The sequence below is a fragment of the Balaenoptera borealis genome, assembly GCF_965194805.1.
Source record: "Balaenoptera borealis genome assembly, chromosome: 19".
Lineage (NCBI taxonomy): Eukaryota > Metazoa > Chordata > Mammalia > Artiodactyla > Balaenopteridae > Balaenoptera > Balaenoptera borealis.
The window spans coordinates 11,162,823-11,188,754 of NC_138878.1; the positions used below are offsets into that span (position 1 = coordinate 11,162,823).

The 25,932-nt window shown below is 43.8% G+C and overlaps 2 protein-coding genes across 7 annotated transcripts in view; one reads left to right on the forward strand and one right to left on the reverse strand.

The window, feature by feature from the left end:
- Nucleotides 1-71: 71 nt before the first annotated feature.
- Nucleotides 72-25,932, forward strand: part of ADAT1 (adenosine deaminase tRNA specific 1) — a 51,852-nt gene continuing 25,991 nt past the window's right edge. For 2 of the 4 annotated variants that reach the window (XM_082366351.1, XM_082366352.1), the window contains exons 1-10: nucleotides 72-3,798; nucleotides 5,101-5,479; nucleotides 5,902-6,092; nucleotides 6,376-6,444; nucleotides 7,407-7,461; nucleotides 7,919-8,049; nucleotides 10,776-11,379; nucleotides 13,156-13,301; nucleotides 13,832-13,931; nucleotides 23,046-23,132. In XM_082366351.1, the coding sequence (XP_082222477.1) occupies nucleotides 5,400-5,479; nucleotides 5,902-6,092; nucleotides 6,376-6,444; nucleotides 7,407-7,461; nucleotides 7,919-8,049; nucleotides 10,776-11,379; nucleotides 13,156-13,301; nucleotides 13,832-13,931; nucleotides 23,046-23,132 (1,463 nt within the window). In that variant the 5' untranslated portion in view covers nucleotides 72-3,798; nucleotides 5,101-5,399. The remainder of the gene's footprint in view (nucleotides 3,799-5,100; nucleotides 5,480-5,901; nucleotides 6,093-6,375; nucleotides 6,445-7,406; nucleotides 7,462-7,918; nucleotides 8,050-10,775; nucleotides 11,380-13,155; nucleotides 13,302-13,831; nucleotides 13,932-23,045; nucleotides 23,133-25,932) is intronic. The other 2 variants (XM_082366353.1, XM_082366354.1) reach the window with 2 other exon arrangements.
- GABARAPL2 (GABA type A receptor associated protein like 2) overlaps nucleotides 23,802-25,932 on the reverse strand; it is a 34,176-nt gene continuing 32,045 nt past the window's right edge. For 2 of the 3 annotated variants that reach the window (XM_082366436.1, XM_082366437.1), the window contains one exon: nucleotides 23,802-24,515. The gene's annotated coding sequence lies outside the window, so the exon portion shown is untranslated. Of the gene's footprint in view, nucleotides 24,516-25,752; nucleotides 25,787-25,932 lie in introns of all 3 variants that reach the window. The other variant, XM_082366439.1, reaches the window with a different exon arrangement.

Consider the following 25,932-nt stretch of genomic DNA (forward strand, 5'->3'; position numbering starts at 1 on the left):
GAATGTCATCTTATTAGACAGCTGACATAATGAATGTTTTAAAGTCTTTATTGGATTTGTTAACAATATTGCTTCTGTTTTATGTTTTGGTTTTTAGGCCGCGAGGCATGTGGGATCTTAGCTCCCCAACCAGGGATCAAACCACCCCCTACATTGGAAGGCGGAGTCTTAACCACTGGACCGCCAGGGAAGTCCCCAGAGGTGCTATTTTAGATAGAAGTGATGGAGGCAGTGCTACGTTGCATATGTGGTCAGGGAAGACCTCTTCTAGGTGACATTTAAGTAGAGATCTGGAAACAGAGATCTGAGTGGAAAAGGGGTGATTTAGACTACAGGGCTGCATTTTTGAGGAACAGCAAAGGGGTCTGGTATGGCCGGAGAGGAGCAAGTAAAGATCAGTAAGGGGCCGGATCATGCAGGCATCTGTAAGCCATGCAGAGGAGTATGTATTATGAGTGGGGTGTGAAGCCATTGGAGGGTTTTGAGCAGTGTTTTTTTATTTGTTTGTTTTTTGGCCACACCACGTATGGCATGTGGGATCTTAATACCCCAACCAGGGATTGAACCCATGCCCTCTGCATTGGAAGCACGGAGTCTTAGCCACTGGACCACCAGGGAAGTTCCCTTGAGCAGTGTTTTTAAAAGATTGTTCTAGTTAGCATGTGGAAAGCAAGAGTGAAAGGGAGACAGTTGCACTGCAGCAGTGGGCTGAGGAGCGATGATGGCTTAGCCTTGGGTGGTGTAAAGAGATGGTGATGGTTGAGCCATTGGACTTTGCCTGTGTTCCTGAGGTCAGCAGAATCTGCTGTCAATGTGGGTTGTAAGAAGAGGAATCAAAGATAATTTCAAGGTTTGGGGCCTGACCAACTGGAAAGTAGAGTTGTCATTGACTTGAGATGGAAAAAACTTGAGGAAGTGCAGGTTTGAGAAGGAAGGTTGAGTGTTTGGTTTTGGACATAATTAAATTTAACATGCTTGTTAGACATTGGGTGGGAAGAGTGAATAGGATGCTGAATAGTGAGTCTGGTATATTCTCATTTTCAGCACAGTTCAATTGAGCTAAGAATGTGACAAGGGTATGGCTGGGGACCTGCTATTAAAAGAGAGCCCATGACACAGGGAGGCAGCGGGGGAAACTTTTCTCCAACGAGACAACAAAGGACTTGTCTTTTGCACTTCAGCAAAACCTCTGCAAGCGTCTCGGCTTGGGAGTTGCCAGTCCACTTTCACAGAGCAGTTTTTTACTTTGCGGCTGGTAAAATGATCTAAGCACCCAGAATTACCTAACTGGGAACTACAGGGAGTGCTGAGCACCTCACTCCTTGCTGGTGTTGAACATAGGCTCCAGGAGCACTTGGCAGTGCAGGTTAGCTGACCAGGTGGTATTTCAGAAGAAACACATCATATGGCACATCCTTCAGCAAGGTGGTGTTAATTAATAATGAAAAGTCAACTCACCAGGATAAGGGACTGGACTTCAGGCACCACTGTACCGTCAATGTGGACCATTGGAAAAGGCAACAAGGATTAATGAGGTCACAAGTGATCTTTGGAGAGCTGTTTAGTAGTAGGCTGGGGGCAGATGCCAGCTGTCTGGCCTCAAGGAGCTTGGGGATAGAGGAACTGAAGCAGCAGTAGACATCTTGTCTGTGTGGTTTAGCAGGAAAAAATGACAAACAGAATGAAAGCTGGAAGGGGACTTCCCTGGTGGTGCAGTGGTTAAGAATCCTCCTGCCAATGCAGGGGGCATGGGTTTGATCCCTGGTCTGGGAAGATGCCACATGCCGCAGAGCAACTAAGCCCATGTACCACAATTAAGCCTGCGCTCTAGAGCCCGTGTGCCACAACAACAGCCCACGCGCCTAGAGCCCATGCTCCACAACAAGAAGCCACCGCAATGAGAAGCCCACGCACCACAACGAAGAGTAGCCCCCGCTCGCCACAACTAGAGAAAGCCTGCGCACAGCAATGTAGACCCAACACAGCCAAAAATAGATAAAATTAAATCTTAAAAAAAAAAAATCCTTTAAGAAAATATTTAATAAATCATCCCAATAAAACCAAAAAATGGAAACTCTGGAAAATGCTCTGAAGGAGAGATCCATGGGGTATTGAGAAACTAACAGACCTAGTTAAGGAAGGTTTCCCTGAGGACATCAGATCTGAGATCTGAAGGAAGATAGAGCACTAACTAGTCAAAGAAGGGAAGGAAGGGCTTTCCATAGTGTGGCAACAAGTGCAAAGGCCCTGACAAGGAAAGAACAAGGAGAAGACCAATACCACTAGATATAAAAACCCAAAGAAATATGCCAACAGATGAGGCAGGACGGTGCTGGTCATACAGGGCTGTGAGCCCTACTATGGGACTTTGTCTGCACTTTAAAAGTGCTGGGAAACCACTGAAGCATTTAAGCAGGGGAGTGACATCATATCTGCATTTTGAAAACATCAGTCTGGCTGCTCTGTGAAAAAGAATTGGAGTTGGGCAGAAAGAGGTTAAAGTCCAAGGTTAACAAGCAGTCCAAGAGGGAAACAACAGCAGTTCGGACTAGGGTGTTGCCATGAAAATGGACAGAATTGGATGGACTCAAGAGAGAGAAAGCTCAACAGGACTTGGTAATGGATTATATATTGGATTATATTATGGGGGTGAAGGGAAGGGAAATGACAAGGTGATTCACTTTTCAGTTTATGCAACTAGACAAATGGTGGTACTAATCCCTGAGATGACCCTGGAAGATGATTCCCCCACCAGGAATCTTTAAAGACAAGGAGTCAGTCGCAGATTAAACATGCTGGAGGGGCTTCCCTGGCAGTCCAGTGGTTAAGACCCTGCGCTTCCAATGCAAGGGGCGCAGGTTCGATCCCTGGTCAGGGAACTAAGATCCCACATGCCGCATGGCCAAAAACAAAAAACAAAACAACAAAACTAAACATGTTGGAGAGAGGAAGGAGGATCAGGGTCCTGACACTTGGAGGAGGCCTGTGGCCCTTTTCCTCTGATCTAGAGAGAAAGATGGGGATCAAGTAAGTTGCACTTCTTCTCTAGCTTTTGAGGGGTAGTAAGAAAAGTGAATTCTCTCATCTTTAGTAATTGAGGTATACAGCTGCTGAATGGTACAGGCTCCTGAACTATCCAAGACAGCTATACTACCTATACCTGACAAACTGAAGGTTTTAGACATGAGCTGTCCAATACGGTAAGCCACTAGCCACATATGGCTATTGAGCGTTTGAAATGTGGCTGGTCAGAACTTAGATGTACTGTAATATACACACCAGATTTCTTAAACTTAGTATGAAGAAAAGTATGTAAAATATCTCAAATTTATAAAAAAATATTGATTACACGTTGAAATATGTTGAATATGCTGGGTTAAATAAAATATATGGTTAAAATTAATTTCACTTATTTCTTTTGACTTTTTAAAACGTAGCTACTAGAAATTTTTTAATTACATATCTGGCTCGAATTATATTTCTACTGGACATCAATGTTTTAGACAAAAATTCAGACTAGTGTTCCAAGATACGACATCATTCTACTATTTGAATCTATCCCACCGGGGAGTCAGCTTCCCTGAGCCCATTTCACCGGTACCTAAGCACAGCGCCGGAAGTCGCTAGACTCTAAGGATCAGCCCAGCCGCCCCTGGCTCCGCCCCCTAAACGACTACAAAGGCCAGCGTGCACTGCGCGCCTCCGGAGACGGGTCTGGAAGCGCCACCTCTTTGTGACGTCACGCTCGTTGCGCCGCGCGGGCTCTGTTTGTTCCTTTCGAGAGCGCGAGTTGTGGAGGTGGGAGGCGAGCGTCCGTGAAGGGGGTGGGGTCGTGCGGCCGAGGGCGCGCAAATAAGGGGGACCTTGGGGCTCCTGGGTGAGGTCCCCTCTGTCCGACTTTCCGGAGCCCTTTTTGTGTGGGGAGAGGATATCAGGACCGCGCCTCTCCCACCGCGTGTCCGGTGGGATAATGCGGCTCCTTTCAGGGAAATGCCAACGTCCCCTTGTGCGGAGAGCTCCTGCTGCGGATGAGTGCGGGGCGCGTGGCCTCTCGGCAGCATCCCACAAAGCCCAAGGGGGCAGGCACGCACGTTGTCCCTGCTGCAGGGGCCTGGAGTCTCCGAATGGGCCCCACCCGGGCCCCTGGAGGATATTGAGGAGGGGGCCTAAGGGAAGTAGGCTTCACTTCCAACCCCTCTAAAGCCTTTTCTCCTCTGGCAGCCGAATTACTTTAACTTTTTTTTTTTTTTTTAATTTATTTTTGGCTGTGTTGGGTTGTTTCTGCCCGCGGGCTTTCTCTAGTTGTGGCGAGCGGAGGCTACCCTTCGTTGCGGTGCACGGGCTTCACATTGCGGTGGTCTCTCCTGTTGTGGAGGACCGGCTCTAGGCTCATGGGCTTCAGTAGTTGTGGCACACAGGTTCAGTAGTTGTGGCTCACGGGCTCAAGAGCGTCAGTAGTTGTGGCACATGGGCCTAGTCGCTCCACGGCATGTGGGATCTTCCCGGACCAGGGCTCGAACCCGTGTCCCCCGCATTGGCGGGCGAATTCTTAACCACTGTGCCACCAGGGAAGCCCAACATGCTTAGATCTTGGTTTGCTTAAATAGGGCACCACAGCATTAGAGCCTCATCAATCTAATGGCCTCCTTGTTTAATTAATTTAACACAACGCAATTTTTCTCATTGTAGAAAAGTCAGTTGTCTGCTATATGCATTGGGGTGCAATGGAGCCTTTTTTTTTTTTTTTTTTTTTGGTGACATGTCTGGCTTTGTCCATCACCATATGATCTTATTTTCTACTAGGAAGCTTTTCATACATTTGAGTCCAAATGAGGTCACTGAGCGAGCATCCATAGAGTCAAGAGTGAGAGAGTTTCGAGGGAAGTATTCTAGACCTCTTTTAGGTCTGATCTGCTTCATGGTTTCTTATTCATGGTTTTACGTGTCCATTACAGTTCCACTGCCTGATAAGGAGCTCAAGGCAAATCAGTCAGGAAATTCAAGTGTTCTTTTTTGTAATATTAATCTCAGTTAACATTAATTATGCTCAACTTTGTACCAATTGCTTTTTTTTTTAATTGCTTTTTGTAATTATTTAAGCCTCGCAGTAACTCCAGTGGATTACATACTACTGTCTCTAAATAATCAGATGACACAGAAAGGTTAAGTAATCTACGCAATATCGCACAGTTACTTTGTAGCAAAACCAGGATGAGACTCCAGAAATGGTAACTCCAAAGCACTCATTCTGAGAAGCGGAACACTTGACTGGTGAGAAACCACTAGACTCTTGTCACTTCTTCCCTCTGCATCATAAAACGCTGTAGAAGAAATTAAAGGGTTGCTTTCCTGATGGGGGCATCACTGGAGGTTTACTAGAGGGAGGTAAACTATCTGCTATGACGGAAAGACAAGTAAAACGTCTGAAAAAGAGGACGGAAAAGAAAAACCTTCTCCCCGGAAAGATAAACTTTGTATGGTGAGAGTCTGTCCAAAGCAAGCTGAGGTCTGCACCCTCAGCTATTTTACATGCTATTTCCAAATGAAAATTGGAGTAACAAGGATACTTCCTTCTCATATGCTTTCATTTTGAGTAGTTAGGTTCAGATTCATTAGAAACATGTCAAATATATAACATTAGAAGAAGAAAAAAAAGCAGCTTGAAGAAATAGGGTATCTTCTGGGGTTGTGAGATTTGGGACTTCTTTGGTCTTTCATTAAAGATGAAAAGAAGGCAGAGGGGTAGTAGGAGAAGATGATACATAGGGTTCCGAACTGAGAAACCTCAGTGTGAACATGAATGGGCTATATCTGAATGCCTGTTGAAGCACTGGTGCAGGCTTGTAGCATCTTGCATTCGTTCTCCTTTCTGCCCTTCTGATGGTTGTGGGTTTTGATCAGGGCCTCAGCACCAGCTCACACCATGTGGACCGCGGATGAGATTGCGCAGCTGTGTTATGAGCACTATGGGAGCAGGCTGCCCAAGCAAGGGAAGCCTGAGCCCAACCGCGAGTGGACGTTGCTCGCAGCCGTGGTGAAGATACAACCTACAGCTGACCAGGCCTGCGACCGCCCTGACAGACCGGTGCAAGGTGAGACCTTTTCTCCCTGGAACGCTGTCTCTCCCTGTAGGAGATGGTAGAACTACACAGGGCTAGGCAGGGACGATGGCGGTTGGGTGTAAACCTCGATGTTGGGCATGTTCCGCTGCTCCCCGCCAGGGGGCGGGGTACCTCTGGTGGCGGGAGATGGCCGTGCTGGAACCGCAGTCCACAGTTGAGTCAGCCTTTGGGGGACTCAGTGTGCAGACTTATTAAACCTATAGACCACTCAGATTCTGAGAGCTCACTTAATGATTTGTTTTTTTCCCCTCAGTGACAAAGGAAGTTGTCTCAATGGGAACAGGAACCAAATGCATAGGCCAGTCCAAAATGAGGAAGAGCGGTAAGCCCCGGTGGGGTCTGAACAGGGCCTGTTAGGGAGTTTTGGAAGCCGGTGTGCATGTCATCCGTTCCTCTCCTCGGCAGAGCAAAGGGGCCATATCGCTAGGTGGCTGACCTTTCACTTCCCACTGACTGTCGCTCCAGTTGAAAGGACAGAACTCATTTAAAGAATGGAAGTAAGCTGTGGAAGCAAAGGCCACCAGGAACATCTTTCCGAGTGGCTTGAAAGTTGGCCAGTATTTTCATGCTCAAACCAAAAGTTCCCTGGGCTTAGCTATTGCATATTAGATCTGAAGCCCCACAAAGCAATCTTTAATTAAATGGAGATTTTGGCACCAGAAAGAATATGGAAATCCCTTAGAGGTCTGACATCTTCACCTTCTGGTTGCCCGTTAACAGATTCCTTCTCCAGTTTGCTCTCCTCATTCTCCTAGCCTTTCCTCCTGGATATGATGCCACTGTTCCAGGACCACTGTTGATAGAATTCGATGGAATTTTATCACTATGAGCACAAGTATGGCATGAGGGTACAAAAGATCTGGGCTCCTCTCCTCCAGATAAAGATTTCCCTATAAATCAGGAGTTCTCAGCTAGGGGAGATTTTGCCCCCCAGGAGACTTTAGGCAATATGTGGAGACATTTTGGTTGTCAAAACTGGGGAGAGGGGAATATGCTAGTGGTCTCTAGTGAGTAGAGGCCAGGAATGCTGCTAAACATCCTGCAAAGCCCAGGACAGCGCCCCCCGCCCCATGCAACAAAGCATTTTCCAACCCTAAATGTCAGTAGTTGAGGAAACCCTGCTGTAAATGCTTTGCCAGTAATGATTGTAAAACTTTCAGGCAAAGCCTTCCAGGAGCTACATGGCCATTCTGGGTGCTGGGAGAAGCTGCTATGTTCTGCTTTTAGAAACCAGGGAATCTCCAGGTTCCATATGTCTTCACAAATGTCCTGTCTTTGCCGCAGGAGACATCCTCAATGATAGCCATGCTGAGATCATAGCCAGAAGGAGTTTCCAAAGGTAAAGCTACATCCCCAAAGACTCTGATTTAGCTTGGGTGGGGGCCCCAGAATATGCATTTCTAATAAGCTCCTAGGTAATACTGATTATGTAGGCCTCCGAACTGCACTTAAAATAGTGCTTGTCTAGACAGTGGTTCTCATGCTTGATGTGCATCAGAATCACCTAGAAGGTTTGTTAAAACCCAGATAGCTGGGCCCATCCCCAGAGATTCTGATTCAGCAGATCCGGGTGGAGCCTGATAAGTTGCATTTCTAATAAATTCCAGCTGATGCTGATGCTGCTGTTTCAGGAATCGCATTTTGAGAGTCACTGGGCTAGGTCATTCTCATAATTCCAAATCGCTACCAGTCCCATTGGTCTGCAGTATCTCTTTCTTAGTAATCACGCAGCCAGAGTCTTTCCCTTTACCACAGAGACTGGTTGTTCGTTCTGATAACATCCTGCACCCCATTAGGTACCTTCTCCATCAGCTCCACTTGGCAGCCAGCCTGAAAGAGGATAGCATCTTTGTCCCAGGAACTCAGAGAGAACTGTGGAAACTCAGACCAGACCTCTTGTTTGTGTTTTTCTCCAGCCATACACCCTGTAAGTATATTAAAGCCTTTGGATTCATGTTACATTGTCTGCTTCCTTATTGTTGTCTTATCCATAGTTTCTCAAAAAAACACCTTAGACGAAGTGGAGCTACAACCATTGATAGTGCCTTTTTGTGAACAGCCCAGTGTGCCTAATCACGTCTCTACCAAGGAAAAGGGGAGGGCGCTTCACTCATACTATTATTCAGTTCTCAGTTCCCAAGCAGGATTGGGAAGCTTAAAGCTGAGACCCCACAAGGTCCAAAACCAACAATAGGGCTTAGAGGTCCAAAGCCCTGAGTTCTATGGTGATTTATCCCGAAACTCATTTCATTCATTCATTAAACATAAATTTTCTACTCCTTGTCAGGCAAGTGTGACATACTGGTTATGTAGCAGTGAATAAGACTAGTCCCTTGCTTACCCTTTAGTTTTTTAGGAAATGTAGACAGCCATGGTTAGTTAAGGTAAATTTTGATGAGTTGTAAGGGGATATTCAGGTGCTATGGTTGCATTAGGCGGGAAGACCAGACCTGGCCGATTTTCTATCCTTTGTTTTTCTGTCTTGAAAATTGGGAATAATTTCTACCCTTTGTAGACAACAGTTCAGGGATGGTGGTAAAATTTCCTCACCCTAAAAACTTTGAAATAAGGATATAAGATTGTTCCCTGAGTATTAAATTTTAAAACTAACTATGTAATTAGAGCAGATAGGTAATCACTCTTAAGAGACAATAACTGAAGATCATAACTCAAATCAAAAATATAGTTTATGAAAGAACAGGAAAATGACATACAGAGGAAGGCAGGACTCATCCATACTCTATTCTTAGCAGTGCCCTGATAGGTTGTTTCCTAACTCAGTGCTTCTCAAACTGTAATATGCATATAAATCACCCAGGGATCTTGTTAAAATGCAGATTCAAATTCAGTAGGTCTGGGGTAGAGCCGGAGGTCTGCATTTCTAACCAACTCCCACGTGGTGCCAGTGGTATTGGCCCATGTATCACATTTTGAATATCCAGGGCCTGGCTGATCCCAGTGGGAGGTATAGCATTCTTGTGGAGAGGGATACATCTGGTGATCACAGCTGGCCTGACCGCCTAATCAAACTACATAAATCAGTGGTTTGCAGGCTGGTACTGCTTTGTGAGAGTGTACTGGTCCATGGCCAGATGAGAAAAATCAGGACTACTCAGTGAGTTTTTCAAAAAAACTAATTTCTTTCCATTTTAAGGTTATGAGATTTTTATGTATTATTAAAATAATGATAAATAGGATTTTTAAAGATCTTACTTGATGAATAAAGAGTTGTCAACACTCTATTCATCTTAAAATCTTCTGGAGATTTTACTGGTCTTTGAAATCAAAATTTAGAACCACTGATCTAACTCCCAGGGTGATGGGTAATCTTTTACAGTGTGATGTCCACCCATGGTTTGTCTGCAGGGAGAAAGAACACTACCTAGAGAATGTGACTGTTTGGCTCCCTTGGCATTTATTCCTCATTACTAATTGATAAGTTGGTGCCTGGATTGGCTACTTCAGACTGGTACTTGCGAGCTGTATTAGCATGAGTCAGCCTCTTGAGTTCAGGCATCTGTCAAGATCAAATCTCTGAGCCTTCAGAGTGGGAGGTGGGCCCTGGGGAAGTCTCCAAAGTCACTGTCACCTTGTGAGGTCTCTGGAAGCCTGCCAGCCAGCCTCTCTGGCAACACTCCCACTTCTGCATCTCTTGGCTTTTCCACTCTTAGGTTATAAAGACCACAGACGTATTATTTACACACTTTAGAAAAGCAATACACATTAGTGTTTGAAGAAGAAGCTCCCTTCTCACAGGGGAGGTGTGCTTTTTACTGACCTCTGGTTTTCTTTGATTCCCTGTAAACACAGAGTGGGTCAGAAATCTCTACACCAGCTTGGGGAAATACCAGTTGTGTAATTTACTGTGAGGATATGCAAGATGGAGAAAGTATGAGCATTATTTGCCAAACTTATTTAACCATGAAATCAACCATCCACTTTTGTTTTCCAAGGCATCTTATGGAATAATATTCCACAAAATGCACTTGAGAAACTGTGCTCATTCTAAGCCAGGGGTTCTCAACTCAGGATGATTCTGCTGCCCAGGGGACATTTGGCAGCATCTGCAGACATTTGTGATGGTCAGACTCAGGGGTGCTATTGGTATCTAGTAGGTAGAGACCAGGGAGCCTGCTAAACATCCTGTAATATATAGGGCAAGCCCCCATGGCAAGGAATTATCTGGCCCAGAATGTCAGTGTGGAGGTTGAGAAACCTTGGTCTAATCTAGTGTTTCCAAAACTTCTGTGGTAAGAATCACCTGGGATCTTTGTTAAACAATTCAGTTTTCAAGACTCCTCCCCCTGAGAGAGTCTAGCTCACTGGGTCTAGGATACGGTCTTCAGCAAGAACCTCAGAGAATTCTTGTTAGGGAAATTTGGCCAAGTGTTCTTAATTCATCTCAGGTAGCTGGGAGAATAGAATTAAGCTTCATTTAAGTCAGTGGTTCTCAAACTTGACGTTGCATCAGTATCACCTGGAGAGCTTGTTAAAACAGACTGCTGGGTACCGCCTCTAGAGATTCTGAGTCAACAGGGCTACTGTGGGTCCCAAGAATTTGCATTTCTATCAAGTTCCCAAGGGATGCTTATGTGGCTGGTCCGGTGGCCTCACTTTGAGAACCACTGGTTTAAGTGATTTCTTCTCCTACAGGTGGGGATGCCTCCATCATTCCAATGCTTCAGTTTGAAGATCAGCCTTGCTGTCCTGTCAGTAGAGATTGGGCCAATAACCCATCAGTAGAAGCTGGTGATAACCTAGAAGCTCCTGAAGATAAAAGGAAATGTGAAGACTCAGATAGTCCTGTGACCAAAAAGATGAGGCTTGAGCCCAGGACTCCTGATGGTATGGCTCACCATCAGAGTTTTGGCAACCAGGAAAGTGGCCCTAATTCACCAGATGTCAGCAGCTCTAATCTCACTGCAGAGGAACCAGCCGCTGTCACTGGAATGGCCCCCGGTGGCGCCAAAGTGGTGGACGTTTATAGAACTGGAGCCAAGTGTGTGCCTGGAGAAGCTGGAGACTCAGGGAAACCTGGTGCTGCCTATCACCGGGTGGGGCTGCTCCGAGTGAAGCCAGGCCGGGGGGACAGGACTTGCTCCATGTCCTGCAGTGACAAGCTGGCACGGTGGAACGTCCTCGGATGCCAGGGGGCACTGCTGATGCACTTCCTGGAAGAGCCCATCTACCTGTCAGCTGTGGTCATTGGGAAGTGCCCGTACAGCCAGGAGGCCATGCAGAGAGCACTGATTGGGAGGTGAGAGGGCAGGGAGGGAACAGTCTTTCCAAAAAGCAGTCTGAGGATATGTCCAAAGAGCCTGGACATACATACCTATGCACAAAGAGTTAAGAATTTGTTCTAAGGAAATAATTAAGAAAGTGCTCAAATATTTAGCTTTGTGTGTACTAATTTAAAGGAAAAAAAAAACAAAAGAGGAAACCACTGAAATGGCCAGCAATAGAAGATTGTGATTTTTGTTACAACTAATATTGATGAATATTTAACATGGAAAGATGCTCATAATGTTTAAAGAGCAATTTAGAAGGTAAAACGAGTTCATTTCGGTCTTAAAGTATATATGCCCATAGAAAAAAATGTATAGGAGGACATACACCAAGGTATTAATATGATTACCACTGAGTTGTGGTATTATGGGTGATTTTTTTCTTCTTTGTGATTACTCTATTTTCTAATTTTTCTGCAGTGTGCATATATTGCTGTTATAATGTTTAAAAACCTTCAGACATTAGTGTTGATTTTTTAAAAAGAAAAAAGACAAATGATGACCACTCAAGCGTGGTCTCCCTAAAGAAGGGCAGCCAAACCTGATTAATGCTGTAGTAACTGAGGGCAGATAAGGCCATGACCAGGGGAGGTCTGTGGGCCCTTGTCAAATGTACCACTCCTAAAGCTGACTCTTGGAAGCACCCCAGGATATGACCCACTAATTCCACTCCCGGGTACATACAGAAGAGAAATGAAGACATACATCCACATAAAAGTTGTACATGAATGTTCATAGCCACATTAGTCATAATAGCCCATAAGTGAAACAACCCAAATGTCCATCAGCTGGTGAATTGATAAACAAAAGGTGGTAGCTCCCTGCAGTGGAGTGTTACTCAGCCACAAAAAGGAATGAAGGACTGATACATGTCACAACATGGATGAACCTTGAAAATCTTATGCTAAGTGAAAGAAGCCACATGTTGTATGGTTTCATGGAGTGAAATGTCCAAAATAGGCAAATCCATAGAGACAGAAAGTAGATTCATGGGTGCCAGGGGCTGGAGAAGGGGATGGTGAATGACTGCCGTTAGGTGCAGGATTTCTCATTGGGGTGACGAAAATGTAGATTGCAGTGCTTGTTGCACAACTCTGTGACTATACTTAAAAAATTGAATTATAACTTTAAATGGGTGAATTTTATGGTGTATAAACTATATGCCAATAAAGATGTTAAGAAAAAAAAGGCAATCCTAGGCACTGTGCCCAAGACATTTTCTGTTTTCCATGTTTTCTTGATTCCAAGACTTTAAGTTGCTGTCTGCTCAGTTCTAGACCCACTACATGTTGGCATCTACTTTGTGTGAAATATTCAAGAGAAAAAAATGAAGCTTTTATATTATAGGATAATTTTGGTTTCTGGCCTGTTTTAAGGACTCCCTAGGAAGCTGATGCCGACAGGTTAATATTTCTTCTTAAGGTTTTCAAATCTTTCACAGCCAATATGAGAAATGGAGTTCGGTGTTACTGAAGTCCCTGAGGGGTGGTGACTCAGTTTATAGCTGTCACTTGAGAGTGATGGAAGAGATCTTCCTTCAGCCATAAGGTTCATAGGATCTGGATTCTATTCTGTCACAACCTCCTATACCATCCTCCCCATAAATAAATAAATAAATAAATAAATCCACAGACTTCCTAAGGCCTTTGCCTCCCACTGAGACATGGGTGGTAATGTGGTCCACAGTCCTAGATACTCTCTTTCTCGATGAGTGAGCCTAAACTACATGCCTTTCCCCTCACGTTTAGGTGTCAGAATGTCTCAGCTTTACCCGAAGGCTTTGGAGTTCAAGAAGTGAAAATACAGCAGTCAGATTTACTATTTGAACAGAGCCGCTGTGCAGTACAGGCAAAAAAGGCTGAGAACCAAGGCCGACTTGTTCCTTGTGGGGCAGGTAAGGGATCCAGGTTCCACTTGCTCTGGAGTAACTTGTCCCTGGACATTAGAGTGGCCTGGAAGGGATTGCATCCTCCCAGCCTGGGGTAGCATTTTACCACTCAAGTGGTCAATAGCGTGGGCTTGGGAGATACCCACACTGGGTCAAGTTCACACTCTTTATGACCCTGGGCAATTTGTCCTCTCTTAGCCTCAGTTCCTTCATCTTCAGATAAGAATATCATTTATTTGTCAGGGTTGTTACGAAGAATAAATGAGAAATTCTGTTTCATGCATTTACTGTGTTCATCATATAATAAATACTCAATGATTGTTAGCTATTATGATGATGATGGTGGTGGTGATGATGAAGAATCATGAACCACTTACACTGTTGTATTCTGGAGGCCAGGCATCAGAGTGGCAGCCACTGTCTCTGGCATCATATCCAGCTCTCATGAGTCTTCAGTGGTAGGGAAATACTTTTATTAAAATACCTCTGACATTTACAGAAAACTGAACAGTTTTAACGCCAGAATCTTTTCATAGCCATCAGCTGGAGTGCAGTTCCTGAGCAGCCACTGGATGTCACCGCCAATGGCTTTCCGCAGGGAACAACAAAGAAAGGAATCGGACGCCTTCAAGCCAGGTACAGCATATTGGGGCAGAAGGAGATGGTGGCAGTGCATTCACACCTCACCACCCCCTAATTCCAGAACATTTTCTTTTTCTTTTTTCTGGCTGCGTTGGGTCTTCGTTGCTGCGCACAGGCTTTCTCTAGTTGCGGCAAGCGGAGGCTACTCTTCATTGTGTGCAGGCTTCTCGTGGTGGCTTCTCTTGTTGCGGAGCATGGGTTCTAGGTGCGCGGGCTTCAGTAGGTGCAGCAGACGGGCTCAGTAGTGGCAGCAGGTGGGCCCTAGAGGGCGTGGGCTTCAGTAGTTGCAGCGCGCGGGCTCTAGGGCACGCAGGCTTCAGTAGTTTTGGCATGCGGGCTCAGTAGTTGTGGCTTGCGGGCTTAGTTGCTCTGCGGCATGTGGGATCTTCACAGACCAGGAATCGAACCCGTGTCTCCTGCATTGGCAGATGGATTCTTAACCACTGCACCACCAGGGAAGTCCTCCAGAACATTTTCATCAACACGATAAGAAACCCCGCACCTATTAGCAGTCACTCCCCATCCTCTTCTCCAGCCCTTCGCATCCACAGATCTACTTTCTGTCTCTATGGATTTACCTATTCTAAACTTTTCACTACATGAAATCATACAATGTGTGGTTTCTTTCACTTAGCATAGATTTTCAAGGTTCATCCATGTTGTATCATGTATCACTCCTTCATTCCTGTTTTCCATTGTATGGATATGCCAGTTTTTTATCCGTTCATCCTTTGATGGGCATTTGGGTTATTTCACTTTTTGGCTATTATGAATAATAATTCTGCTCTGAACATTCATATACAAGCTTTTGGGTGGACATTTGTTTTCAACTGTCTTGGGTATACCTAGGAGTGGGATTGCTGGGTCATGGGATAACCTTATGTTTAACTTCTGAGAAACTGCCAAACTGTTTTACATAACAGCTGCACCATTTTAAACTTCCATCAGCAATGTATGAGTATTTCAATTATCCTGCATCCTTTCCAACACTTGTTATTGTCTGTCTTGTAACCATTTTAGTGGGTGTTAAGTTCTATTTCATTGTGGTTTTGATTTGCATTTCTCTAATAACTAATGATGCTGAGCATCTTTTCCTGTACTTATTAGCCATTTGTATATCTTCTTTAAGTAAATATCTGTTCAGATCTTTTGCCCATTTTTTAAATTGGTTTATTTGTCTTTTCATTGTTGATTTGAGAGATTTCTTTATATATTCTGGATATGAGTCCTTTATCAGATATATATCTCAGATAATTTCTCCAGTTCTGTGGATTGTCTTTTCAGTTTTTGAAAGTGTCCTTTAAAGCACAAAAGTTTCAAATTTTAAGGAAGTCCATTTTATCTATTTTTGTATTTCGTGGTTTGTGCTTTTAGTATCATATGTAAGAAACCATTGTCACAAAGATTTACTTTGTGTTTTCTTCTCATGGTTTTAGCTTTTATGTTTAGGACTTTGATCCATTTTGATTTAATTTTTTATAAGGTGTGAGGTAGGGATCCAACTTCATTCTTTTGCAAGTGGATGTCCTTGTCTCAGCATCATTTCTTGGAAAGTCTGTTCTTTCCCCTGGAAGATTCTGAAAGGAACACTTTCTTGGGCTTTACCACTAGAGATTCTGGTTTAGTAGGTCAAGGCTGGAACCCGCGAATCATTTATGAAGCTGCACAGTGATCAGACTGGCAAGAAGGGTGCCATGAAAACAAGACTTTGTATCTTCAAATTGGCTTTTATTGAAATGTGGAGCATGTGATCTGTTGGACGTGAGACTTGGGTTTCATGCTTGTGTGTTTGGAGTTTCATGCATCTGCCTTATTGGTTCTTCTTTTGTTAAATGTTCATCTTGCCCCCTCTGCTTTTCCCTCCCAGTGAGCCACAGAGGGTCTGCAATAACACGAGGGTGGGTGGGGCTATGGGGTAGCAGCCTCCCCACCGAAGGCATTTCCATCTGTCTGGATTGAGCTGCCTCTGAGTGACTGTTGTAGGACTCCCACAATTTATAGGTAGTTCTTTTCATTCTAAGTGGCTTTTCCATTTCTTTATTACGCCCTTATAAAAAAGTTGTATTGTAATTAAAGTTCACAGGTGGATTTGTTTCTTTTCTTTTTGACATGCTTATTTGTCTCCCTCAATGGAAACAATAATAACTTACATCTTTTTAGACTTAAAAAAAAAAAGTTTTTTTCTTCACAGACACTAAGCAGGGTTCAAATGGCCTATACAGCAGACCCAGCCTGCCTCTTGGTGGCCTAAGCTGTTGAATTGAGTAGTATTTACAAAATTGTTAGGGGTAGAGATTTTTTAACCAGTTTTTTCTCAAGGGCCTCCCTGCTTCAGGCCATTGTCTGCATCTCTCCGGGGACCAGCAGTTAACCACAGGCCGCAATGTGTGAGCAGAGCAGGTCACAAGGGACAGGGACCACACTTCCTGCTGAGCTCTGCCTTTGCTGTAAGTGACAGGCTAGCAGCAACCCACACTGGCCCCACCCACCTGCCTGTGGCTTCAGTTTGCTGCTTTGCTAAGTCTAAATGCTCTTCACTGTGAACCTACACCATCTTTTACCTTAAAAGCTTTCCTTACGACTGCTTTCTAGCTCAAAATTACCATCTTTTCTCCAGATTCCTAAAGTGCTGTTTTCCAGTTTGTCCCAATATGTCAGTGTTTTATGTGTGATTGGGAGTGCCCCGTGTTCTCATCCTGGCTCTGTCTCCAGTTGTCAGGTGACTTTGGACAAGTCCAGTAGCTCTCTGGGCCTCAGCGTGTTCATATCTGTAAAACAAGGATATTGGAGTAGATGATCTGAGGTCTCTGACATGTTGTGGATGTCTCTCCATTTAGAAGGCAGACTCCATACAGGAGGAAGTTCATGGTGGAAAGAGCAGAAGCTTTGCAGTTCAAGAGACTGATGTTTAATTCCTGGCTCCCTTTCCCCCCAAGTGAACTTGGGCAAATTACTTTACCTCTCTGGTCTTCGACTTCCCCAACAATGAAGCAAGGGTAACTCATAGTATCTGTCACACGGGAATGTTGTGAAAATTGAATGAGAGAGAGTGCCTCTAACATGGTACAGGGCTTGCAGTAGACATCTTGTTAAGATAGATTTCTTCAGTCATCAAATGAAGCTGCACATTATGTTTGAAAGGGTCAAAGTTACTTTAATTCTAAAGACCAACAGCTGCTGGGGAGAGTGGGTTTTCTCACTTCTCATTCCTGAGTGCTATCCTGGAACCACCTTTTTTAGAATGATCTGGAGTATGAACTCAAGACTGGGATGTTAGAAACATTTAAAATTCTAGCACGACACTCAAAGGTAATATTTTATTTTAAGTCTTTGTGTTTATTGCAAACAATGAGATAATAACAGGAATCAGATAAAGGACCCTTATTTTCAAGAAGCTTAATTTTACCTTTTGCCCTAAAGTGGCAAATCCTTTTAAATTCTCTTTGCCCTGAAGAGGCATATTCTCGTCCCTTCCCAGATGAGCTACCAGAGCATCCTGGAGAGATCATTACGTGGCTCATTGGATTATAAAAGAGAAGAGTAAGAGATTAAAAAAAACAAAACAAAACAAAAAAAAAACTAAGTGTGTCTAAGTATGTTAGAATAAAGATAGGCCTAGGTTGAAATGTGAATGTGTAATCTTTAAAAAATTATGTATGTATAGCTTTCCTAGCTCTTTTTTTTTTTTTTTTTTTCAGGGACAAGAAAGTAGAGTTTATTGGTGGGCATGGGTAGGGAGGGGGCAGCGCCAAGGCTCTCACGAGTGCAGGGCCCGCAATTTGTCCAGGGGGCCACGATTAGGGATGTACTTGACCCCACAGCCATCTGGGATGAGCCGCTTTTCTGCCACCATGTTTTCAAATTCATCTGCATTAAACTTAGTAAATCCCCACTTCTTGGAGATGTGGATCTTCTGGCGGCCAGGGAACTTGAACTTGGCCCTGCGGAGGGCCTCAATCACATGCTCCTTGTTCTGCAGCTTGGTGCGGATGGACATTATGACCTGGCCAATGTGGACCCTGGCCACTGTGCCCTGAGGCTTTCCAAAGGCACCACGCACACCTGTCTGGAGCCTAGATTGGGGACAGCATGCCAGTCATTAATGTCCACTGGAAAGGGCTGTCTCCAAGGTTCCTTAGGGCAACCCATACAGGCAACAGGCTGCATACACTACCAAGGAGGCTGCTGTCTGCAGCCACTGCGCACCGGGCCCCCACGGGCATTTCCTAGCTCTTTGATACACCAACCAGTAGTGTTAACCAGCTCACCAGGAAGACTAATATCTAAGAATGTAATCCTCACTGTTAAAAGGAACTAGGGCTCATTGGAGCGTAGCAGCTAGCAGCCACCAAGATTATTTTGCTCCACAGATGACATCAGTGGTTATTATTGGGTGGGCCTCTTTGACAGAGGAATTACTATTATGGTCACTCTGTTCTGCTGTTGAACAAGTCTTGAGAAAGGCCTTCTCTGGAGGGAGATATAACACCTTAACATTACTCATGAGGTGACTTAGACCAAAAGCATTCATAAGAGAAAGTGCCATTTGCTCCTCCAGAGGGAAGAATGTTGAAAACATTTTACAGGTCTGGTCTCAAGAAGCTGTTAAGCTCTCTATCACTGATGGCTTTTCACAGTGACAGTGGAGGCCTTGACATTTTGCCCAGTGTTGGTGGTAAATAGAATCCAGTTTGCCTCCTTCCAGTGAGGTTTAAGTGTTGTGTTTCTTGAATGAACCTTGAGTGGATCCCATCTCCAGACTACAGATCATGGCATGGTTGATTACTAAGGCTTGTGAATGAAATGCCTTGACATATTTCATTAATGCTCTGTAATAGTATAGCCAAATTTTCTCTCATAGTTGTACATCGGTAGCCACTGGGTTATAGCAGAAGTCTCATGGGCTCACCTATCAGTATTTCAAAGGGAAATGTGGGCATCCCGGGCAAGATATTAGTTTATTTTTTGATGTTCCTCTTTTGCTGATTCTGAGTGATGTGGGCAGTGGAAATGTTGAGTCTGTAAGACTCTCTGGACTTCTTGAGCAATAAAATGTGTGGTCATGTCACCAAAAATGGTTTCAGAGTCTTAAGTCTGGAGATGAAATCTTTGATTCTAAGTAACAGTGAACATATCAACTTATCTACCTGAACACATACATACAATAAAACATAAATAATGTTTGTTTTCAACTGGGTAAAACCAATCTTGATATAGTGCTAGTTGTCTGAAAAGAAAAAAATTCTAAATCTCCCTTTTTTGAGGGTCATGGCCTCCTGGCTTTACTCTTAATATGTTTCTATTAGCTATAAACTTCATTCTCTCTCTTTTTATGCTTAGGCCTAGAAAGCATAGGGAGCTGCCAGAGAGCCTCGTTTCTTTGTCCTGTATGAGATTTTCCAGGACCATCACTTCCCTGCTCCAATATATAGAATCATTTCTCTTCAAATTGCCCTGGTTCTTTTACAGGAGAATAACATCAGCATCTAAAATCCATGTTCGAAGCATCCATGTTCGATTGTTTCTTACAAGTCCTTGAGGTGTTAGGTTAATATAAGTAGTTGGTGCACCAGTGAATGAGCTAGACAAAATATTATGTAAAGCTGTAAAGCTTGGCTAAAAGTAATTTCTTAATTGTCTAATCAGTCAATATGAATTAGTCAGTATTATTCACACTTAAACTACTAGATGAATAAAAGATTTAACATTGGGCTTCCCTGGTGGGGCAGTGGTTGAGAATCTGCCTGCCAATGCAGGAGACACGGGTTCGAGCCCTGGTCTGGGAAGATCCCACATGCCGCGGAGCATCTGAGCCCATGAGCCACAACTACTGAGCATGCGCGTCTGGAGCCTGTGCTCAGCAACAGGAGAGGCCGCGACAGTGAGAGGCCCGCGCACCGCGATGAAGAGTGGCCCCCACTCGTCGCAACTAGAGAAAGCCCTCGCACAGAAACGAAGACCCAACACAGCCAAAAATAAATATAAATAAATAAATAAATTTTTTAAAAAAATAAAAGATTTAACATTACAGTTGCCTTTGGTGACCACCCTTTGGATATATTTTCACTAATATTGAACAGTCAGATTATTTTCTTCTTGAGTAATAATTTTCAGTTCTAATGCAGTCATATAAACACTTGCACAGTATTTTAGTTCTATAATTTAAGTTCATTTTCAGTTAAAGGGGATTGATATTTCAATCTGACAGTTCTTACTTAGTGGCAGCTTTAGCTACAACTCCTTATTAGCTCTACCAGGCCACTTTATTAATTGAGAGGGAAAAAAATATGAGTACTTTGAGCTACAGGGATTTCATTTATCTAACATCTTTCTAGTCTACCTGCAATGACCCAATACATAGTGTGTATAAAAGGCTCTCATATACAATACAAGCTCCCTGTCAGAGAAACTCATTTTATTTTCTACTCTTTATAGAAAAAGAAACTGTAGTAATTTTATTGAAATCTACATGTTTTAAGTGAACACATATCAAATGTAGAATATCCGTATGTATCTGTATTATATAGATTATTCATATTTATATATATATATGTATATATATATCTGTTTCTGGGCATTCTGTTCTGTTCCATTGGTTTGTTTGTTTTTCCCTGTACCAAAACCATACTCTTAATAACTGTAGTTTTATAATAAGATGATATCTGTTAGGGAAAGTCCCCTTGCCTTGTCTTTCAAGAGTGTCTTGGTTTTTCTTAGACTTTCAAATTTAAAGTTTAATTTGGGGAGAATTGACATTTTTCATTGTTAAGTCTTCAAACCAGGAATATGGTGTATATCTTTCTATATAATGCTGGTGCCAAATTGGCAGTTGTGCCCCAAATTTAAAACAAGCAGTTTTGAATGTTCACTTATTTAGGTCTTCTTACATATATTTCAGTAAAGTTTTATGATTTTCTTCACATAAATTTTCACATCTTTTATTAGATTTATTTCTTGAATGATGTATTAGTTATCTGTTGCTGTGTAACAAATTACACCCCACCCCCACCCCCCAAAAAAATCTAGTGGCTTAAAAAAACAATTAACATTTATTATTTCACAGTCTCCGTGCGACAGGAATTTGGGAGGAGTTTAGCTGGATAATTCTGACTCAGGGGCTTATGAGGTTGCAATCCATTATGTCAGCCAGGACTACAGTCATCAAAGGCTTGACTGGGGCTGGAGGATCCAGTTTCAAAATGGCTCACTCATGTGGCTGCAAGGTCAGTCAGTGCTGGCTGTTGGCAGGAGGGCTCAGTTCCTCTCAATTTGGGTCTCTCCATAATGCTACAAGTATTCATCTTTACAACATGATGGCCGGTTTCTCCCCAGAGCAAGCAATCCAAGAGAGCAAGGCAGAAGCCACAGAGTCTTTTGTGAGTAGCCTCAGAAGTCACTCTCCAACCCAATCTCCTAATGGTTATTCAGATAACCCCTATTCAGTGTGGGACGGGATTGCATAATGGCATGAATTCCAGGAGGCAAGAATCACCATTCAGAGACTGGCTACCACAGATGCTGGTTTTTGTTTTTTTGGTTTTTTTTTAATTAATTAATTAACTTTTGGCTGCGTTGGGTCTTTGTTGCTGTGCGCGGGCTTTCTGTAGTTGGCGGCGAGCCGGGGCTACTCTTCATTGCAGTGCGCGGGCTTCTCATTGCCATGGCTTCTCTTGTTGCGGAGCACGGGCTCTAGGCGCACCGGCTTCAGTAGCTGTGGCTCGTGGGCTCTAGAGCGCAGGCTCAGTAGTTGTGGCGCACAGGCTTAGTTGCTCTGCAGCATGTGGGATCTTCCCAGACTGGGGCTCGAACCCGTGTCCCTAGCATTGGCAGGCGGATTCTTAATCACTGCACCACCAGGGAAGTCCCCCAGATGCTGTTTTAAGTAATTTCCTTTCATTTCATTTTCTGGTCATTGCTACTGCAATCAACTTTTTTCTTGTTGTTTATTTCTCTCTTACAATTAATGTTTGTATCCAGCAACCTTGCTAACTCTTATTATTCTACTAATGTATCTGCGCATTCTTTTGGAATTTTTGAACATAGTCTATCTTTTGCAAATACTATTTCCTTTCCAAACCTCCACTCCTTTTATTTATTTTTTCTTGACTTATTGTGCTGACCAGAACTGACAATATCACAATCATCTATGAATAATGACTTTGTTTTTTTTGCTTTTCAATCTTAATTCCTTTTATTTCTTGTCTTACTGGCCAGACCTTCTGTATAATGTTGGATAAAAGCAGTGATAGCAAGTATCCTTGTATTATTCCTGATTTTTTTTTTTTTTGGCCACGCCATGTGGCATGCGGGATCTTAGTTCCCCGACCTGGGATGGAACCTGTGCCCCCTGCAGTGGAAGCGCAGAGTCTTAACCACTGGACCATCAGGGAAGTCCCAAAGCTTTGTAAGCATTGTTACCCAAGGGGCCAGCTCCCTTGAAAGGAGGTAGCCAAACATAGCTGATGGGTATCCTTGGGGGCAAAATTTAGTAATTCCCTCTGTCTTTACCCCAAAATTTAGTAATTCCCTCTGTCTTTACCCCATTTCAGCCTGTCACCTTGATGATTTCACTGCTGATAACATTTCGTGAGAGTTTTGGGTTTTTTTGTTTGTTTTTTTGTTTGTTTGTTTTTTGGCTGCTTTGGGTCTTCGTTGCTGCAAATGGACTTTCTCTAGTTGCAGTGAACTGGGGCTACTCTTTGTTGCGGTACGCAGGCTTCTCATTGCGGTGGCTTCTCTTGTTGCGGAGCACTGGCTCTAGGCACGCAGGATTCAGTAGCTGTGGCACGCGGACTTAGTTGCTCCGCGGCATGTGGGATCTTCCCGGACCAGGAATGGAACCCGTGTCCCCTGCATTGGCAGGCGGATTCTTAATCACTGCACCACCAGGGAAGTCCCTGATAACATTTCCTTGAGAGTCATTTTTGTCCCTCAACCTAATCAGACTCTTGGGTCTGGATTTTTCTTCTTGCCAAGTGCAAGAAGGTGAAAATGGGGGCTCAGGACATTCAGACCTAAAAAGATACCATGTGAAGCCCAGTATGTTTGATAGGGGCCTGGTACGTAGTAAACACTTAATAAATCTTCTTGGTCTTCTTTTCTAAACAGATCCCGAATCAGCAAAGTAGAGCTCTTTAGATCATTCCAGAAGCTGCTAAGCAGTATTTCAGAGGACAAGTGGCCAGACTCCCTCAGGTGATGCCATTGACCTATGTTTTTTCATATTTAGGAAGACTTCTGGTTTAATTCTGCTGATGGATGGCAGGAAGCTTTGGCAGGGATGGTGGTTCGGTAGGCCAGTGGGTACTTATTACTAACCACATGCTCTTCAATCTCCATGGCCCCATTTGCAGATATGTGTATGATCTGAGCTGTGGCAGATGGGTAGTTGGTAATAAGAGTCTCACGAGCCTAAGGGTAGAATTGGGGCCTGGGCCATTACAGGCCCTCCTCTTGTTCCACCTCCGGATGGAGAGCATTGTGGAAATGTGAGTGCTTGGGGGGCAATATATTCTGTTGGGAATATCATTCTCTTCTCTTTTTCTTTTGCTCACATCACTGCTTGTGAACGGAAGCTCGAAGACTTAAATTACTTTCCAAACAGGAATGTAGAGAACTATAAAACCACTTCTGGGCCCCGTGGGTGGGTGGAATTCAGATACTAACTACCCAGAGTTAGGCCAAATCTCACAGGGTAGGGACACAGTCCCCACAAACTGACCTCACTTCAGGACACCAGCCACATACTGGGGTGGCCCCAAAGCCACTTACACTTCTGACCAACTGACTACAAACTCAGGTTCCTACTTCCCCCTCAGGTTTAATAATTCACTAGAAAAACTCACAGAATTCAGGAAAGCACCATACTTACAATTACCTTTTATTGTGAAGGATACAAATAAGGACCAGATGAAAGAAGGGACACATAGGGCAAGGTCTCCAAGGGTCCCCAACCTGACACTTCTGTGTCCCCAGGATGCATCACCCTCCCAGCATGTCACTGTCTGTCACCAACCAGGAAGCTGACCTGAGCTTCAGTGCCCAGAGTGTTTATTGTGGTTTCATCAATAAGCATGATTAATAGAATTGTTGGCCACGTGATGTGGTTGAACTCAGTCTCCACCTTCCAATATCCCCACCCCAGGAGGTCAGACTGATATCAGATGGCTCAAAGCCCCAACTCTCTAATCTCATGGTTGGTCTTTCTGGCATGGCCAGCCCATCCTGAAACTATCTAGGGCCCACCGTGAGTCATCTCGTTAAGCAAAAACTCAGGTGTGATCTGAGGGGTCCACCATGAATAACAAAGACATTCCTATCATTAGGGAAATTCTAAGGGCTTAGAGGCTCCCTGCCAGGAACTGGCAACAAAGATCAGCCAAATTCTTTTTTATACAACAGTGGGGAAGCGAAGGAGTAGCTATATACTTCCATATGAAGAGGCTACCACCTGTTTTCACCATCATGTATCCTACAGTCAGTATTGATGCCCTCCCATCCTCCGTGGTCAGTTTGCTTGTTTCTTGTCTGGAAGAATGAATCAGACTGGAACAGGGTGGGTTTCCATATATTCTGTGACTTAAAAACAAATCTGGAATTAGGTAAGGAGAGACTTCATTCAAAAGGATTATTGCAATAAGAGAAAGGGCCTGTTACAATAGGAGGAGGAGGACTAACGCAATAGCAAGAGCACAGCAATCTTAAGATCTGTAAGCCTCTCGAAGAGCAGGTGCAAAGGACTTTTCTTTTATACGGAGAGAGAAGCAAAGTTAGAGCCGGGAATGGGGGAGTGGGATGAGCAGGTAGTGTGATGGAACAGTTGAACAGGAAGTGTTGATTCTCAGGAGGGGCTGTTAAAAGAAGGGGTTGTTACACATGCTGATGCTGGCTCAGGCTGAAAGTGGCTCAAAGTTCAGGGGTCTGGGGGAAGGAGAGAAGCATAACTAATATTTGGTCAAATTAGCAGGCATGCTGTCAAGATTTTGTCAGTGGGTACAAACAGTTCAGCTAATCATTATGAGAGAAAGAATGGTGTCTGTGTCTGGCCTTGTTAGAGGTAAACCAGGGGGCATTCATGAGTCTGTCTAAGCCATGAAGAAGGGTGGTTCTTTGCAGTCAGCCACTTCCCACAACACAGAAGTGTGGGAGGGAGATTTCTTAACCATAGCTTGTTTTGGGAACTGAGGGCTCAGGTAAAGTTTAACATTGTCATGTGTGTGGCTCCCATCCATTAACCACCAAAAAGCTATGGGAAATTGATCAAACAACTAAAATCAGTGTTTGCTACAGTTAGCAACTTTAATCTTTGCTGAAGTGAGTGAAGAAACAACTTGGGTCTCCTCAGATCTTGGCAAAGAACGGAAGAGTAGAAGCAGGATAAAACCTGAATCAATGAGACATGAGGCTCAGTTTCTTCAGCTATGAGATGGCAAGGACGCAGCTCAAGGTCGGGGCTGGATCGAGAAGAGGGCTCAGAGGAGCCTGACTCAAGTTTGATCAAAGGAAAGAATCTTTGTCACAAGAAAATCTTTTTATCTGGGTGTATTATAGATATTATTCAGCACGTCAGCCGTTCTTCAGCAGTCAGAGACACTAAGGGATTTGGGAAGGGGTGTTAGCTGGCAGTACATAGGAGAATATGATTAAGATGGAAAGTGCTTTGGGAAAATGCAGTTGAGAAATTTCTAACAGCTAGATCCTAATGGTGGAAATTATAGACACATAGAAAATTTTAAACCAAGTAGTAGATACAGTTATTCTTGTTTTATCTGATTCCACCAGGACCAGACAAAACTAGCATTCTGTTTATTCTTACTGGTTTTAATCCACGCTGTTTTCTAGTGAATTTCCTACAAAGGAGGTTAAGAGTCAGCATAGGACAGCATAACAAAACCCTCCTGTTTCCTAAGTCTCTTGTAATAAATTTGTCCAGCCTATTGCTGAGGTGTCTCGCTGGCCACGGTGGTGAGCTGTCCAGTGAGAACCTGTGTGCTTG